Below are 18900 nucleotides of genomic sequence, written 5' to 3'. Positions count from 1 at the left end.
TATTAGTATTAATATTTTAAAATTTATAGCAAATTATTTTTGGATTTATTAAATCATACAAAAAGAATACTATTATATAATTTAATATCATGATTTTTTAAAAAGCAAATTAGTAATTAAATTATAAATATCTTAATATGTTATATTGATTTTTAATTTTTAATCTGATATTAAATATTATATTAATTAGAGTATGCTATATTAAATAAAAGTAAAAATAAAATTGTTTAGGTTAAATTATTTAAGTTTCCTATTATTGTAGAAAGTCACAAAAGAATTATAGAAGCTATTTTAAAAAACCACCATTTGTGTAATTTTTAAAATTATTTATTTGTCTTCAATATTATATGCTACACCTGAATTATTAGTGAGGATTTTGCCATGTTACCTCCATACATGTTTAAAGTTGTTGTAATTTTTGTTGATAGAAGAAAAAGTAATATATATATATATATATTTTTTGTTCTTATTATCTCGTGAAACCCTAGAAATAAGTTTCATTGGTGATGGCAAAGGTAGTAAACACAACCACACCATTAATCTACCGAAAACAAAGGTAGGAAACAAGTGCATGTGGAAGTGTATGAGAACAATAACATTCAAGGCACCTCTTTCGAATAAATGGCTCATTATAATTTTTTAGCAATCTATATAATGGTTTTGTAATGTCAAAAGTTACTCTCTAAGTTTTAGAAACTTATTTTTTCAATGATTATTAATTATTACTATTAGTGTAAAAATATTTTATAGATATTTTAGTAACACAACTTATTTTCTTTAATTTTAAATATTTTTTTTTTTGTGATCGTTCACTTTGAATGATGATTTGATTATGTTTGATGAAGTTTAAAAACGAAGTTGAAAGACTATTTTAGATTTTTTTGCAAATTCATCAAGATTCAGTACAAAACACAATTTCATGTACTACGTAGTAATAATGGAGAAGAATATATGCAATCAGAACTTCAGAACATTTTTTAGTAGTCAATGAAATTGTTCATCGAGATTTTTTTTCATATACTCCGCAATATAATGGAGTAGTAGAACGTAAGAACTATCATTAAGTGGTTCAAGCTCCATTTGATTAAAACTCATATGTTAATAATATATTGGACAAAAGCTTTCACGTATGCAATATAACTTTTATCAATAGAGCATTGTCCATGTCTTTTTGAATATTAAACCTCTTCCATTACTTACAAATGCAATAATAAGTCCTAAAATTAATTAACATACAAATTTTGTTGTTGTGTGACTTATGTTTACTTACACAAGCATAGAGAATCAAATTGTCTATTAAAGTAGAAAATTATATGTTTGTTGGTTGTAAAAAGGATAATAACATTACGATCCATAAACCAAACAAATGTTTATCACTATAAATGTAGTTTTTTTATGAGACCTTGATATATTTTTCATCTAATTTTGATGAAATTCATTATTTTGTTCCACAATAAAATGATACTGAATTCAAATTAGAAAAAGGAAGTAACAAAGTTGTATCAAGAGATGATAATGAGAGTATGCAACAATATGATGATAAAACAATTTAACATGTCGAGATCAAAGGTTTTCCAATTAATACTGATGATATATTACACTAGTCGTTATCTCGAGAACAATTTTTTTTTAGTAGACTGTGTCACTACAAGTATTTCTAAGTTAAGTTGTACAAATAATTTGAATTTGAATTTATTAATTAAATTAAAACAACTTGTTAATAATTTATTCATGATTCATTACTTTATTGGACGAATTAAAAAAAAATCTTAGTAAAAGAAGTAGTTTATGGTAAAATTTAATTTATAAAAATATATTTTTAGATTTATTGACAATATTATAATTGTTTTTTTTTTCTGTCTAATAATCATATTATATTGTATTTATTTATATTTAATATTTATCAGGTGTTAGATTTTCATACCAAACTTTTAGTATTTTATCAAGATTTTGTTTGATTCAACTTTTGTAATTACTTTTATTAAAGTTTTAGTTAATTTTATTAAACTTCATTTTCAAACTACGTACATAAGGACATATACGTACAAAGTGTTCACGTGTGTTTTAAGCTTAGTTCATAGACTATAACGGAATAATATTTTAATTACATTGAGCTCTATGTACAGGTAATTACTTATATTTTATTTTATTTTAAATTAATTTTAATTACAATAAAAAAATTAGAATACTACAATTTTATTAATTTTTTTTACAACCACATTATTTTCCTCTACTTAAAACAAACACAATTTGGTGTTCCTAAACTAAGTACATTTTTTAAAACTATAGATAATCTTAGTATAACTTTTAAAATAATTATTACAAAAACTAACATATCATCTTATAAAACAATCCTTTAAAACTTCAACTTAAATATATTAATTACTAATCAATTAAACTAAAAATAAATAAAAAATTATTAAAAATATTATATTTTTTACGTTATAGTGATTGAAAGATGCAAATACAGAGTAAAATGAAAAGGGAAAGAAATTTGAAAATGAGAATGGCGCCATTGACTAGATCTGGAACGTTACCGTTTCATTTCACATTCAAATTCCCTCTTTCCCCAATCCTCTACCCTAATCTCTCTCCGCGCCTCTCTCGCTTTCTCGTCTCATCATCATCATCATCAACAACGCTCTCAGGTTTGTCTTCACTCTCTGTTCTTCTTCAATTCAATTTGCATATTCTGTGGATTATGTGTCTGATGAAAAGCACGATCGGTGATGAAGTGAGTAACGGAAATGGAGAAGTACGAGAAGCTGGAGAAGGTGGGGGAAGGAACGTATGGGAAAGTGTACAAGGCACGAGAGAAAGCTACCGGCAACGTGGTGGCGCTGAAGAAGACGCGGCTGGAGATGGACGAGGAGGGCGTGCCTCCGACGGCTCTCCGAGAGGTCTCGCTTCTGCAACTTCTCTCCCAATCCATCTACATCGTGCGACTGCTCTCCGTCGAACACGTCGATAAGATCCCCAAAACCCATAAGGCCTCCGCCAACCCCCTCACCAAGCCCATCCTCTACCTCGTGTTCGAGTACCTCGATACTGACCTCAAGAAGTTCATAGATTCCCACCGCAAGGGCCCTAATGTCAGGCCCCTCCCTCCCCAACTTGTTCAGAGTTTTCTCTTCCAGCTCTGCAAGGGCGTGGCGCACTGCCACAGCCACGGTGTCCTCCACCGCGATCTGAAGCCCCAGAACCTTCTCCTCGACCAGCAGAAGGGGATTCTCAAGATCGCTGATCTGGGCCTCGGCCGCGCCTTCACCGTCCCTCTCAAGAGCTACACGCATGAGATTGTCACTCTGTGGTATAGAGCGCCTGAGGTTCTCCTCGGCTCTACGCATTACTCCACTGGGGTTGATATTTGGTCTGTTGGCTGCATCTTTGGTCAGTCCACATCACTCGCTCTCTTTTATTCTAGTTTGTTTGTGTTTGGAGTTTGGATGAATGGATGCTTGCAAAAGAGATTTCGAAATGGATTTAGTTAATAAAATTTGGGTTTTGAAGTAATGGGACTTGTAAATTTTGAATGTTTTTTTTATGTAGCACAGAAGTTATCTATTTTTTTAGCACAGGATCGTATTATAGTTACACATGTTGAGGCCAATTTCTTTCTAGGATTTAAAATTGTATTATCAATTGTCAATACTAATCATATAGCTAATATTATGGGGGGGGGGGGGATTATTATTCTAGTGAACGTGTTTGTTTATATTTTAAAAAATGTTTAAGTTTATTTAATTAAAAATTTGGGGAAATAAAAATAAGAGAAGAGATGTGAAAGGAAAGAGTGGGGAAAGGTAGTTATTGTAGAAAATAACTTTCATTTTATGTGAATGCAGATACTCATCCTTCATTATCCTAGCTTGTCCAAACATATGAATGTGATATTCCTATGTTCACGCTCATGGGAATATTTCTAGATACCCTGAAACAAACACAACCTTTCTTATTTGTGTATTTTCAAAAGTATGTTTGGTTAAATTTGAGTATTCACTGGAAAATTTCTTTAAATAGACAAGAATTGAAATAAAAAATAAATAAAATGGCAGTTAAATTAAATGTGTATTAGACTATGGAAATATCATATTGTCTCCTCGCGGGAATAGAAATAAAAATAAAACGTGCAAATGGAAGTTAGAAATGTACTTTTATACAAAATACTCAAAGAGAACAATCATGTTAGTTTTGCTAGAGCTAGGAAGGGGGAAACTAGAACTACTTCAACTAATCACATCCGAAAATATACTGAACCAAACATTTTGTCTGTTTCTATGCAGCTGAAATGGTGAGAAGGCAAGCGCTCTTTCCTGGGGATTCTGAGTTCCAGCAGCTAATTCACATATTCAAGTATGTCTGTAAACCTTTTTTTAGTTGTGACTGGAATATTAGAAGCTAGTCACATTTTTATCTGTCTTTTTCATACTTTGTTTGTTGATTCAACTATGCTGTTTGCTAATTATTGATCCTTCAAGGATGTTGGGGACTCCAACGGAGGAGCAATGGCCTGGAGTTACTTCTCTGCGTGATTGGCATGTGTACCCGCATTGGGAATCTCAGAGTTTGGCAAGGAATGTACCTACCTTAGGACCTGATGGAGTGGACCTTCTATCGGTTAGTATTTGTATTTTTGTTATTCTTGACTGTTTTATGCTTCTGAATTCACAACCCTTCAGTCCCTCACATGAATAAATACATACATATATGTGCAACAGAACTTGTCACCACGTAAATTCTTCCTAATGTATTCTCTGTTCTGTGACCATCCAAACAAAATCAAAATATGTTTGAGGCTGTGACATAGGTGCCGTGCTGCATTTTTGTCTCAAAGTAATCTTTCCCTGGCAATGAAGTAATCTCAATGCATTATGTATTGATAAATGGAAATTTTAGGCGCAATATAAAGAAATGCTGGAAACCAGGGTGTGTTCCTCATGGATATCAGGTGCTCAAAAAGAAATTTTGAAGCCAGTTTAGGGTTATTTATATACCTTAATACTTAAAATAGCATAATTCCATTTTAATTTTGGGTGGCAAGGTTTCTAGTCCTATAAAAGTTGATAGAAGGAGTTCAAGAAAATTATTAAAAAATTCATAGTAAGTATACTTGAATTAATTTTTAGAGTGATCTCGATTTCATTGTATCATCATCTATGTAGCTTATCTCACATGGTTGGAGTTTGTTATATACCATACACTTGATTTTTTTTACATATTGAGCCGAATTACATGGAATTCGTGTATATGGCTTATCTCACTTGATTGGAGTTTCTTACATACCATATATATCACCTGATCTAGCTTTTAGATTGAACCAGCTTTATCTCACATTGTGGTGTTTCTTACGCTCTACGCATACATATATACCAACCCTTTTTCAACAATATATTTTCTTTCATCTGCAGAAAATGCTCAAGTACAACCCTTCTGAGAGAATATCTGCCAAGGCAGCACTTGAACATCCCTACTTTGACAGTCTTGACAAGTCTCAATTTTAGTTTTGCCTCTAAGTCAAAAGGTTTTGTGCAAAAGTGTTTGTTATTCAGTATTATATAGCAGTCGATGAAAATTATTGAATATGTCCAATTCAGCTTGTGTGTAATATTTCGTCATCATCTTGGTGATATATGAACAGTTCACTCTTATTAAGGGCAGTTCATGGTTGCCAAAGTCTTTGTAGGACCCCTTGAAAAACTTAATGCTCCTAAAAAGTTGTAGTTTCTGTTGAAATCGAAAAGGATAGTCCATGCCTATGATATTAACTATCCCAGTGCGTAGTGTCTAATCATGCTAGAGTTGGTTGTATTTTCTGTTGAAATTGAAAGGAATAGACCCTGACTATAGTCGAGTACGTGTGATTGTGAAAGAACCATTAGTTTCATTCTTGCACTTAAAATGGTCCCTGAAGTAAAAAAGTTTAAGACAAATTATGTTTTTATGTAGTTTTTTTAAATTTTTTAAGAAATTCTTCAAATAAATTTTTAGCTCAACAAAAGTTAGAAACTAAATTGATGAATATTTCGGAGATTACTTGGTTATAAATTGTTTATAAAAGACGTTAGTGTTTAGAATATAAAATGGATTGCTAGTGTTTGATTGCTATTGTCTTGCTCAGATGTTGCCGGTTTCCACCTGGAAAGCCAAAATTAAAGGTTAGGTAATGAACATCAATACCAATATTTTGTGCTCTACTTGCCCTCCTTTCAAATGTCGTTGTCACTTCAGTAATTGAATTACAAAGAAGGTTTTAGTCTTTTTATAAATAAATCAAATAAATTAACCCCACTTGTAACAAAATTATGAAACTAAATAATGCTAAGGGCAAATGTTCAAATAAGAACAAGAGTTCTGTAAAATTAACAATTTGTGATTTCAAGCTCTTTCTGCATAGTTTGGACTGGAAAAAACTTGGTAGGAAAAATAACAGATATATTCTTATTTTTTATTGTGCATGCTTTTTACTTGGGTAGTTAAATACTATTCTATATTACTTTAAGGAACTATAATTGAGACAGCATAAGAATATTTATGGTATTGTTCATGTTTAATGAGTGTTGGGGATAAAAAATGGGTGGCAAAATTAAATGGGTATGTTTTAGTAGGATACATATAAAGAGAAATTGATTTCTTTTACTCTAATTTTTTATTTATTTTACATCATGTTGTCTCTTTCCATTTCTTTTCATTTAAGTACTTTTGTTTTTTAATTTATTTTATACTCAGCTCTTTTATTTATATTTTCGTCTTTCATTTCTCTTTTCCTTACCAAAACAGACTGTAGGGCTTTATACTTAAAAATGTTCATATTCATGAAATAAATTTTAATATATTATATTTAGTAGTAGAATAATAAATTTATTATAGTTATAATATGATGGTGTTTGATTGGTACTATATTATTCAAACTCACCTGTATTTATAAACTATTGCGGGTAATTACGTAAGTTTGAAATTTGGTAATATATTGGTGATGGGAAATTGGAAATGTCTTCATACAAGCAAAAAAAAAAGTGTTATTTGTTCAATAGAAGAAAAATGTTTTTTGGTATTTTAAAAAAAATGATTTTTGTTAATTAATAAAAAGTTAAAATTTTTACTCCTCTATCGGAAGTAGAAAAAGCTGTTTTCCTATTAGTAAAACTACAATTTATTACTGATTTCTATTTTAATCTTTAGAAGTTCGTTGCTTCTTAAGAATCTTAAATTTAAGCTTAGTTAGATTTCCTGGAAAAGCATGCTATAAAAACTAGCGTTTAATAATTTTTGGAAACATTGGTGGATATTTAAAAAGGTCTAATGTCACAAAAACTTTGTTTAAGAACAAATCTAATTTTATACATTACGTAATAATTATCAATACTTTACAAAACAATCCAAAAAAAATTGTTTTAGGATCGAGATTCTTAAGAAAATATAGTTTATTTAAAAACAAACCCTTTTACTAAATCTCCAGTTCTTACCATGTTATTTGGAACGACGTCATTTGTTTTTGAAATTCTAACCAATCTAATGATCAATGAAGACAAAGCTTCATTTCCTGATGAAGAGCAGCATTACAGTATCTTTTATACAAAGGGACTGAATGAAAGCATTTACAATTCAAACTTTCCTTTGTTTCATAAATTAAAGTTTAAAATACAGTGATAGATCAAGGTAAAGCCTCTTAAATGTCAAATGGCACTCTTGATGCTGGTGAATGTTTATATGAAAATATAGTTAAAAGAAAAAAAAAAAAGTGGAAGGTTTTGCTGAGGCTAGTGCTGAAGTCTCCATTGAGGAATTTCATCCTCAATAATAACATCTATTATGGTATCAAATTTCTCATATTCAAGAGAAATTGCATTGTTCCCCAGCAAATCCCACTTTGGATTGTTTGGTATCATATATTACCCTTTGGTTTCTTTGCTGATAATTTCCAATAATAGCAGTGTCATATGCATTAGAAAGACTTGCAATGGCCAAGCAAACTTGGGAAGCATCTTCTTTTACCACATAGAATGTGCCAGTTGCATCCACCTTCAGCTCAGCATTGTCCTCAAAATGAAGGCTTATGGTAGGGGTGCTCACTTCATCATACCCTGTGAGATTGAAACAGGTATCCAAAATTGAAAACCCTGGTGCTGAAGGGAAGCCAGTGAACTGTTTCAAGAACTCTGCCTTCAAAGCCTTGTACACAGATGGGGGCAGTCTTGTGATCACTGTGCCAGAATCAAGCAAAACCCCATCACTGCCAAAGCTTGGAGCCTGCAAAGCCACTCCACCAACATCTATGCCAGTGAGATTGAGAATATAGAAGTTGGTAAGCTGTGGATTTGGAAGCATTCTAGTGTAAGTGATGGGAGTTACATTCCTGAAAAGTGAAGACTCATTGCCCATAACTAATGACCCAGATGCACCATCTTCTGTAGTTGGTAAGCAGTATGAGAAAACTCCTCCAAATGTGGTATTGGTTTGAGAAACCAATGAAAGGTAACTTCTTCCCAACCCCATAAGGCCAGAGACTCCTCCAAATAGACCTTTGTTGTTCCTACCACAACCAAATACAAAATCACTCACCAAAACACCTCCAAAATTAAGTTTTTCAACACCTAGCTCTCCATTAGTGTAGGATCCATCACCATAGTTAACCACATAGTTGCAAGTTGATGTGTTACTTCCACATGCTCCTGTGTTTCCTGTGGCTATTTGAAGAGATTGGCATGTTGATGAATTGCATGAAACTGATTGATAGGAAGAGGAAGTAGAAGGTTTGAACATTGGTCCTTGTTGATTGTAACATGACATGCAAGGCTCACATTGGACCCATGTCAAGTCGCTTCCGGTGTCAATTATCACAGTCATATTCATGCTTCCCAATCCCATTGTCACAATGTAGTTTAAGGTTTGCAAGTTTATACCAGAAGCTAATGGAATTGGGGTTTGTGAAGCTTCTATGTTTTTGCCTGAGACTAGTTTTCTTATCCTGTTTTGCATTGAACGAACGCGAAGATCATCTAAAATTAACTGCTTCTGAAGCCTTCTGTTCCAATCGATTTTCTTCTTTGAGCAGTGTTCTGTGTCCTTCATTTCCAGCACAATAGAACCTTTCTCCCGCCCTGAGAATTCATATTAAAGGGATTTCATTTCTGAACTACCAATAACAATTGGCTTAAGCTTTTAATTGGGAAACACACTTTATTAATAGAAATATGAAATAATATAAATCCTAAGCGATATTCAAGTCAAGGCATGCTTTGTCAAAGGTGGTAAACCTCTTCTTTAAGACCAAATTTGACAAAGAAAGGGCTACCAATGATTGTTTTTCTTTTCTCTTTTGCTTAGATTCTAACATTAAAACAGATTAGTAGTTTTCATTCAGCATTATTATTAGATCCAAAGTGAAACATGACATAAAGCTCAGAAAAACAAAAAACTATGAACCTCTCATTCCCACTGAACTCACTTGATTCCGGAAGGAGGCAACCCTGGTGACCATGTTGCTGTTTCTTCTGGAACATTTGCAAGTTGAACATCTTCTTCTCTTCATAGGAACACACTTCGTTTGCATTGAGGATGCACAGAGACACAAGGTACAGAAAAAATGGCAACATTGGTGTTCCCATAGCCATTAATGGGGGATGATGGTGGGGAATGGCAAAGAAAGATAAACTTGGAAAGAATGTTGGAAAAGCTCAAGGGAAGCAAGGGAGAAGAAATATTGAGAGAGAGAGAGAGAGAGAGAGTGGAGAAGTGTTGGACTTGAAGGCCTAATGGAAGAAATTCTTTGTGAGTGGTGTATTTTGGCATGAGAACAAAAGAGGAAGTGGTGGCTTTTAGACCCCACTTGTGCATGAGGAATTATTGGGGTTTCACGTGCACATAATCAAAAAAGAAAACTAGTGTTCTGTTTGGTGGGTGGTGAAGTGGGTCGAGGGACTTTGGATTTTCCATCATCTTATTGGCCTCTTAAGCCCTTTAAGATAAGACCAGCTGCCCTTCAAGGTTGCCATAAACCATACAACTTGTAAGTAAAAGTTTTCTCATTTAAGTCCGTACAAATTAACTTTAGTTAATGAAAAACCTTGATTTTCTTTTCTTCTTTTCTGTGACAAGTTTTTGTTGATAAAAGTTATTCAAACATGGCCTTAGTGTGTCCTGTGCAATGTCTCTTACTGATATGTCTTTGTTGAATCTGAACGACATGACATGTTCCAATGTCTACTAGCTGGCTTTATTCTTTTTCTACAAGAGAACTGAAAACGTACACTGTAATCAGTCTTGAGAAAACGATACATGAAGCACTTCCACTTCAAAGCAATCAACTTGGTGGCATTTCTTCTGGATTTTATAGTAAAAATTGACCTCTTATATTTGTTTTTCCAAGACATAGGCTTAATTTTCTAGTTTTCTGCATTCCAACAAAAACTATTTAATGTTGCTAGCTTTACATTTCTCCAGCATGTTTCTCTTCTTTTCCTATAAAATAACCTGTGGCACCTTTTGTATCAACAATAATATATATATATATATATATATATATACATATATAGATAAATATAATTTATTTGGTCAAATTGCTGACAGATAGTAACAGAAAGTTTAATTTTTTGAGAAAGGATATGTTTCCTATCTGATAAAAAAGGCTCTGAGTTTCACTTTGAAAAATACAGAGTCATTAAGAAGTTGATAATAGAAATTATTGGATACAGAGAATTTTCATATTACAATGTGTACATGTTTAAAGTTTTATTTATCTAATATGATATATTTTAGATACAAAATACATCCTATTTATTCAGCTATATGTGCTTTTTAACACCCTTTATCTAGAACATAGTACATTCATTGGTTATTGGAGCAGGCCATGTCTTTAAGATTCAGCAACCAAAAAAATGAAAAATCCCCATCAATTAGAAAAGTAGCACTCCTAGGATCTGTAATTGATGAAGTATGGCATAACTAGTTAGTTGTGTAGTAGTTTGCTTAGTTTTTCTACTGATTTATATCAATACCATGTTTAGTAGTGGTGATAATCAGTGTAAACAAAAATCTGCAATCTAAATCAAGTTGCTGTCAAGGGAGGGAATAAGACTCTTGAATTGCTTTAAATCCAAAGCGAATAGGTTTCAATATTGTTCTCTTAATATTATATAGTTGGAGATCACTCATCAATTAAAAATTACGACATTTTATAGTATATAAGTGGGTGCAAACCTCATCTTATAAACTAGTTTTATGAGGTTGAGTTAGGCTTAAAGTTTAATTTTTAATATCGTGGACTTATCAGACTATCTATTATCGGATCACGCATAATATATGTCGATTTTATGAGGTTGAGTTAGAGAAAAAGACTAATATGAACTAAATCCAAGGGAGAAGGAGACTGTTGAATTGTAAGATGTAGTTGATATGTTAAGAAATAAAATATGGTTCCAGCTTTTTGTACTGAATAACTCTTGGGAACCAACTAAGGTTTCAGGTTTGTGATTGGGGAATGGAAGTGTTAAAACATGTATCATTGATGGAGTTCATGGTCCTTAATTGTGTAGACAAAATCCTTGCAGCAACCAAATAGTTGTTTTTAGTGTCAGAATGGGGTCTTTCTTTAAAGGGTGATGCCAGAACCTGTTGGTTTTTATTTAACTACATTCCATAAAAAGGTGAACAGGAATCAAACAAATGAGTGAGAATGTACTAGAAATAAAATGGAAGTCATAAAAATAAAAGATAAGAATAAGTGTTTAAGAGGTTTATATTAAATGGAAGTGTATCTATATGTTGTCCTAAATTTTAATTGTGTTAATTTGATCTATTTTCCCATATGTAATATTTGAGTGATCCAACAATATCATAGGACTTTTTTTTTGGTAGGGAAAGAGATAGAGAACTTGAGATTTAAAATCCCACTAAGTATAATAAATGAAGAATCAAATTACAATTAAATTAAGTTGTTTTTATTTTCCTTTTTCATACCAAATAATATAAACTATTTTTGTCTTTTCCCATTTTCTTTTTAGACAAAGGGTGAAAGAAGGATTGATGCATTATTCTTGTAATAGATCTATCATATATGCATATTTATTTGGATAGATCTTGATTCCTATCTAGGTCCAATGTCATTTTGAGTTAGGTAATGGTGGCTAATTCTTTAATCCAATTTGGTAAGCTTTGAGCAATAAGTATTATTTGATTACATGCTTCTCCACACTTTATTATCCATCTCTTATCTTTCTTCAACAACAAAACATCTTTTCTTAGTTTTATTTTATGCAAACAAAAGAATTAATATTAAACTAATTAAACTAATTAAACTACTTGCATGCATCATAAAAGTATGCATAGATACCCAAAGTCAAGGAACTAATTCAATCCAACTTTGATCACTTTGTAATACTATATATATATATGTAGGTACATTTGCCTTGCACCTACCTTTGTCTCTTGCCAAAGGGTCTTGTCCTTTTTCAAAATAAACATGTATATTTGAAGATTTAGAAGTAGACATCACATACTTTTTTTTGTTAATTTTTTTCTTTATCTTTATTTATTTATACAATACACATACATTAGAAGAATAAAGGTTTTTTACACTCTAATAATAAAAAAAATCATTTTACAATCAATTTTAAAATAAAACATTATAGTTGTGTAATTAAAGTTATCCACTTCTTTGATTAAGGAAAAAGCATATGCAAAATGCAAGTATGCAACTATATTCTTACTTTGGACTTCAATCACCATCGACTTAGGATAAAAAAAGTATCATATTTTGGAGTTGGAAGATTTTTGAGATGTGACCCATTGGAAGCACATAAATCAATATCTTGCTTTTTTGTATGCTAATGCTGATACAGATACTTTTAATTACTCCATTATAATGCTGTAAACGTGGTTCCTTTCATTATTAAATTAAAATCCAGTGGAATCATGTGCACTTATACCACAACTATGACTAGATATATGTATGTATCGCAGTAAGATTCTTATCATATATTATACATGTATAATCTTACCATATTGTACATGTGTGCATTACAAAGCAGAAACTGATAACATCTCTGTGTGAATGTTTATTTGGATTATTTAACACCCAAAAGATGGTTAGAAAAGTGGCCACTTGTTGGGGACATATTCTCAAACTCATCATTAAGCCACCAAAATTTCTTCTACTTATTTTCATAAAACATATTTTCAGATTTAATTTTTTATAAAAATTTATTTTAGATATTATTATAAAACTTCAACATATTGGTCGAGCTCCAAACTATTAAAAATTCAAAGATAGTGTAACTTGCACTAAAGATAAAATATAATTATACCACTAGAACCCTGAGCTAACAGAGACTATTTATAAAGATAAAAACATCACATGCAAACTTAAACTAAAGACAAACCTAAGCAGATCAAAACTAACTCAAAGAAAAATGAGTCAAGAATAAACTTACTCTATCTAAGATTTTGATTGGATAATCTTATAAAGTTCACTGCCGTAAGTCCAATGATAGACTCCGATCGCCAAACTAATACTTGAGGAGGTCCGAATCTTAGAAAGAAAAAAAATAAACAAAAATAAACTTACTCTATCAGATATTCGAATCAAACAGTTTTTCCTCAAATAATAATACTCAATTGTCACCACGTAAATAAATGTTATTAAAAAAAAATACAAGAAATATTTTCGAATTTCATTAAACACTTGAAAAAAATGTCATTTTCCAAAATCTAAATGATCAATTGTCTATTCATAAAAGCTGTAAAACAAAGTTGCCTATTCATAAAATATCAATGGTGATAGTTCAGTGTGTTAAAGGAATTGCTTTTTACTATATATGATAAATTTAAATTTAAATATCCTTAGAAAAAGATTCTCATGTTTATGGAAGGAAAAACTAAAAGTACATGGTGTAAACCTACCAACAAGGGGAGGATTTATGTAATATTGAGTTTAAATTAAAAGAATATCACACTTTTTATTGTCCTTGTCCAAGTTGCAAACTTTATTTTAGACAGGTGTTAGGAATTTAAGAATAAATCTCAGTTGCAAATTGAATATAAATGAGAATGATTAGGATTTAATTAAAAACTACAAAAACAATAAAAAGATATTAAAATTAACTTAAAATAGTAAACTAATACCATCATAACTATTCCAATATTTTACTTTATGGTTGTAAATTATTTATGATGATCTCTGCCAAAGAGTGAAAGCCAAGTTCTGATTCAACACATACTATGAAAACACCAAAGATGATGTCCCTGCACACAAAACATCACACACTGCCACTGATCTGGCTCTGACATTTTTCTTGAGCCTCAAACTTTTTCTGTGATAACATCATTGCAGAATGGGGTTGTTGCAGATGGAATTTCATCAGAGTGCCAACACACAATCACACTCACACCGATTCAATAAACTTCACTATATTGTGCCTGCACAAAAATTGACACCAGAAACCACAAACATGTTCCAACATTATCATAATTGTTTTATTAAAAAATCTTATCTCCTTCATCCATTAGTTCATCATTTGCTTCTGATGTATAGCATATGGATCATAGATTAACCATACTTCATCTTCCTTAAGAATTTTGAATTTTATATAGCTCTTGGTACATGTAATTTTGCTTAATATAGCTCTTTTGTCAGAGTTTGATAACATTTCAATTATGAAACTCCAGATAAAATTGGTTCATGTTTTTCAAATTGCATCTTGATTAATGGTAGATTTGTGTACTGTTACTATTTTTCAAAACATAAAATAGAATGTCCCACATTGAATAATATATTATGAAGAAAAAAAAAACATGTGTATTGAAAGTAGGAATTGGAATATAGTAATATTCTGGAAGAGCATGATATGAAGTCGGCTACGAATTCTCAAACTTTAGCTAACCTCTTTCGGCAACTTGCTCCACTTGGATTTGTTCACTTAATTTCACGAGTTTAAGTTCACAATAAATATATAATTAAATTTTTATGAAATTAAATTCAAACACTAATAATTTTATAATTAGAAGGAAAAAAATATAAATATATATATATAAACATTTCCATTTTGGTTTTGATATTTGATTGCTTTGACCATTTTCCTTTTCCTTTTTCCTTTTAATAGTCTTTCTCATTCTTCTTTAGGACACTACCTTCATTCTTCTCAATTATAATATTTTTTTTTCTATTTTACCATTCAAAGTTTGAAGCACGTTTACCCTTTAAATAAGGACCCTGTCTCTTTGTACCATTATAAATTTTTTCACTACATTTTTTTTTTCTTCAAAATAGTAAGTTGGAAAAATCAAAGGGTATTACTAGTCCCACATCACTTTTTCTACCCCACCCACTTACCCAACTCTTTATATATATATATATATATATATATATATTTGAATTTAAAAATGAAGCAAATTGCAGTGTTTTGGAAAAGCAGAAAGAGGAGTAGATGATGAAGTGGTTTGGTTTTGGAGGCTGAAGTTTATCCATTAGGATAAAGCAAAAGCATAATAAATAATAAATGATAATAAAAATGAACAAGTTACTTATATTATCCAGAAAGGCATATATGGTGGGACCCAGCTCAGGAGCTTACGTGTTCAAACCTCCCACCAGATCCTTCCACCTGTCCATCCAACTCCACCACGCAACCATAACGAAGAAGGTTCATGAACCGGGACCCACATTTTATCCATTAACATCACGTGATGCCACGTGCCTTCCAGACGGCACAGCGCACCGCCGTTTCACGCTGCAGAGAGAAATTCCCAATGTGCTCACGCTAGACGACGAAAAAGGCCCATGTTTTTGTTTTCGACTGGAGGGTGTTTCTGTAATTTCGGGTCCTGCTTGACCCAGCTGTCGTGTTTTAAATACGGCGTCGTTTCGTACGCGGCACGTGACAGTCAGCCATTGAAGAAAGAGACGAAACATTGGTTTTTTCCTAAGCGCCCGCCGTTGCATTGCTCGAGAGTTGCTGAAGAATTTCTCATTTCTCGTTCTGAAAATCGAGTCAAACTCTGTTCATCGTGTTTGTGATACCTTCTGTTTGTTTGAATCAGCGGCATGGTTCAGCTTATGAGGTCCGACACAGATAATCAATGTCTGAAAAAGGTGAAGTTGGAGGTTCAAGATGAAAATCCCCCTCTTCACACCCACAAGCGACCCAAATTGGAAACACCTCCTAAGGTTTAATTTTTCTTCTAGAATTAGTTTCCTTTGTCTATTTTTCTGATGCCCATCACCAATTTCGTCTTTGGGTGCTTTGTTTTGTTTTGTTTTCTATTAATTAAATTTTTTTTGGGGGTTTGAAACAGTGTGATTCTAGTGATGATTCCCTTTCAATACCACCAACTTCGTATAATCCCTTGGATGAGCCAAGCCCTTTGGGTTTGCGTCTCAAGAAGAGTCCTTCCCTTTTGGATTTGATTCAGATGAGGCTCTCCCAACAAGAGGAGTCCAAGAAGAAAGATCAAAAGGCTTCTGCTGCCTCTGCCGCCTCTGCCGCGGCGGATTCTAAACTCAAAGCCTCCAATTTTCCTGGAACCATTTTGAAAATTGGGACTTGGGAGGTATGCTTGGATTTTTTGCAGAATAGCATGTAATACAACTAGTACAATACAAACAGACATGATGTGATATTGTGATTGATGTGCATGTGGTGATTTGTGCAGTACAAGTCTAGATACGAAGGAGACTTGGTGGCGAAGTGTTACTTTGCAAAGCATAAGCTGGTGTGGGAAGTCCTTGATGGTTGTCTGAAGAATAAGATTGAAATCCCATGGTCTGATATCATGGCTCTCAAGGCGAATTACCCTGAGGATGGACCAGGCTCGCTCGAAGTAGTGGTAACCATTATCGATCTCCTTTATTTTATTTTGATTGTTATGTTAATTAGATTTGGCATCACAATTATCTGTGGCACTAAGTTGGTGTTCCTTTTGTTCGTTGTAGCTGGCAAGAAGACCCCTCTTTTTTAGAGAGATCAATCCACAGCCAAGGAAGCATACCTTGTGGCAGGCAACCTCAGACTTTACTGGTGGACAAGCCAGCATAAACAGGTACTGTTGTATTTTTGGTTTGGTCTTCTTTTGGTGGTTTTTTACGTTGACTTCTTGGTGATGGTGATGCAATTTTCTTTATTTTTTTACAGGAGGCATTTTCTGCAGTGTCCACAAGGATTGCTAGGCAAGCATTTTGAGAAACTCGTTCAGTGTGATCCACGTCTCAACTGTCTGAGCCAGCAGCCGGATTTAGTGTTGGATTCTCCATATTTTGAACCCGGAACAAATTCAATTCACGATCACATTGAAACAAGTGATGGTTATGATGGAAAAAGCGAGGAGAGAGGTGGTATTTTTGCATTGCAGGATGTAGAGTCAGGATCTGCAGTTCAATCGTCTTCCTCTAAAAGTGAACCTAATCTTGGTAAAGCTGTGGAAAATCTTTCCCAAGAAATTACCTCACCTAGCCCAGGTAATTGGTGCTCAATTTTTTTTAATACCATTTGAATTCAGTATAATGGTAAAATGCACCTGTTTGTTTATCTTGATGTTACCCTATCAATGCGGGTACAAACTTGTAGGGTTTTGCTGATGGTAAAAGTAAAATTCACAACTTTACACTATGTAATGGCTACGTTTATCTCAAATACTACATAGAAAAAAAATCTAAGTTATATTTTATTCTACAACATACGTTTCTTTTTAATATTATATGTAGTACTATAATATAATGATATCAAGAATATGATACATGTGAGTAAAATGTAAATAATATTTTATAAACATTCTAGATGCCTCATGCTATCATCATGCAAATATTGTATTAATGCCGTATGTATCATGTGCAGTGATGAACATCCATGCAATGAGAGATTTCAGGAGTAGAGGAGCTGAAACTTTGAAGTTTCTTAGTAATTTGGATCAGATCAAATTGCCTGGACTTCACCCCTCTGTGTCAATGGACGATTTGGTAAGCCACATTGGACATTGCATTTCAGAACAGATGGGATCCGACAATCCCAATTTTGCTGGTGATGTCCAGTATAGCAGATCTATTCTGGAAGAATTTACTCAATACCTGTTCAATGACTCTCAACATGCAACTACCTCTGATGAACAGCGTGTGATGTCGAGGGTGAACTCACTGTATTGTCTTCTGCAGAAGGACCCTTCTACCGCAGAAGACGCCAACACAATGACCAAAAATGGCAATGGTCCGAGAGATGCAAATGTGACGTCAAGGGTGAACTCACTATACTCCCTTCTGCAGTATGCAGAGGACACAATGACCAGAAATGGCAATGGTCCGAGAGATGCAGATGTGATGTCGAGGGTGAACTCACTGTACTGTCTTCTGCAGAAGGATCCTTCTACAGCAGAAGAGTCAAACACAATGGCAGGAAATGGCCATGGTCTTGGTGCAGATGAGAGTGGAAAAGTTGGTGTGAACAATTCCAACTCCACTCAATTGTCCCCTGGCAAAATTAAAGTGGCTGATTTGGAAAGTCAACCAGATGATGCATCTGGCTGCAAGCAGGGGGGGACTGGCATCTCCAGGAAGGAATCATCTGGTGATTTGCTTCTCAATCTTCCAAGGATCGCATCTCTGCCTCAGTTTTTGTTTCACATGTCTGAGGATTCTGTTAATAAAGTTAGATAATTACAATCTACCTGAACTTGCTAGTTGCAAGAAACACAAAAGCTATATTATATATATAGTTTTCAACCGTGTGAATATTGTATCTGCAGTTTGTTGCATGGGATTCAGAAATTTACATTGATGATGAATCCCAACAGATGACGTGACAACTTGGTATTTTCAGCTTAAAAAAAGAGAATAAAGTAGAATATGTAGAAATCACGCGTGTGACAAAATTCGTCGCCACCTTATTAGTTTTGTTGATAAATTGTAGCATAAAATGTTAA

The 18900-nt window shown here is 32.9% G+C and overlaps 3 protein-coding genes across 3 annotated transcripts; 2 read left to right on the top strand and 1 right to left on the bottom strand.

The window, feature by feature from the left end:
* Window positions 1-2502: 2502 nt before the first annotated feature.
* LOC137826316 (cell division control protein 2 homolog C-like) lies at window positions 2503-5768 on the top strand. Its single transcript, XM_068632243.1, has 5 exons — window positions 2503-2648; window positions 2736-3390; window positions 4284-4353; window positions 4479-4617; window positions 5409-5768. Exons 2-5 carry the CDS (start codon window positions 2748-2750, stop codon window positions 5499-5501), a joined length of 945 nt encoding a protein of 314 aa, XP_068488344.1. The 5' UTR covers window positions 2503-2648; window positions 2736-2747; the 3' UTR covers window positions 5502-5768.
* A 1826-nt stretch (window positions 5769-7594) lies between these two features.
* Window positions 7595-9931, bottom strand: LOC137825899 (aspartyl protease family protein At5g10770). The gene is made up of 2 exons (XM_068631702.1): window positions 9446-9931; window positions 7595-9098 (listed from the first exon to the last, which is right to left on the bottom strand). The coding sequence occupies exons 1-2, from the start codon at window positions 9609-9611 to the stop codon at window positions 7831-7833; spliced, it is 1434 nt and encodes a 477-aa protein (XP_068487803.1). The 5' UTR covers window positions 9612-9931; the 3' UTR covers window positions 7595-7830.
* A 5936-nt stretch (window positions 9932-15867) lies between these two features.
* Window positions 15868-18832, top strand: LOC137825712 (uncharacterized). Its single transcript, XM_068631452.1, has 6 exons — window positions 15868-16159; window positions 16288-16542; window positions 16645-16818; window positions 16925-17031; window positions 17124-17446; window positions 17823-18832. Exons 1-6 carry the CDS (start codon window positions 16037-16039, stop codon window positions 18632-18634), a joined length of 1794 nt encoding a protein of 597 aa, XP_068487553.1. The 5' UTR covers window positions 15868-16036; the 3' UTR covers window positions 18635-18832.
* The last annotated feature ends 68 nt before the right edge of the window (window positions 18833-18900 follow it).

This window comes from Phaseolus vulgaris, chromosome 8, assembly GCF_000499845.2.
Source record: "Phaseolus vulgaris cultivar G19833 chromosome 8, P. vulgaris v2.0, whole genome shotgun sequence".
Classification (NCBI taxonomy): Eukaryota; Viridiplantae; Streptophyta; class Magnoliopsida; order Fabales; family Fabaceae; genus Phaseolus; species Phaseolus vulgaris.
This window is presented reverse-complemented; position numbering and strand designations above follow the sequence as displayed.

Excerpts from the sequence above, each read along its gene's own strand:
- LOC137825712 (XM_068631452.1), top strand. The coding sequence starts at position 16,037 with ATGGTTCAGCTTATGAGGTCCGACACAGATAATCAATGTCTGAAAAAG. Across the intron at positions 17,032-17,123 it reads GGACAAGCCAGCATAAACAG|GAGGCATTTTCTGCAGTGTC; the intron begins GTACTGTTGTAT and ends ATTTTTTTACAG. Across the intron at positions 17,447-17,822 it reads AATTACCTCACCTAGCCCAG|TGATGAACATCCATGCAATG; the intron begins GTAATTGGTGCT and ends TATCATGTGCAG.
- LOC137826316 (XM_068632243.1), top strand. The coding sequence starts at position 2,748 with ATGGAGAAGTACGAGAAGCTGGAGAAGGTGGGGGAAGGAACGTATGGG. Across the intron at positions 3,391-4,283 it reads GTCTGTTGGCTGCATCTTTG|CTGAAATGGTGAGAAGGCAA; the intron begins GTCAGTCCACAT and ends GTTTCTATGCAG. Across the intron at positions 4,618-5,408 it reads ATGGAGTGGACCTTCTATCG|AAAATGCTCAAGTACAACCC; the intron begins GTTAGTATTTGT and ends TTTCATCTGCAG.
- LOC137825899 (XM_068631702.1), bottom strand. The coding sequence starts at position 9,611 with ATGGCTATGGGAACACCAATGTTGCCATTTTTTCTGTACCTTGTGTCT. Across the intron at positions 9,099-9,445 it reads TTGCCTCCTTCCGGAATCAA|GGCGGGAGAAAGGTTCTATT; the intron begins GTGAGTTCAGTG and ends ATGAATTCTCAG.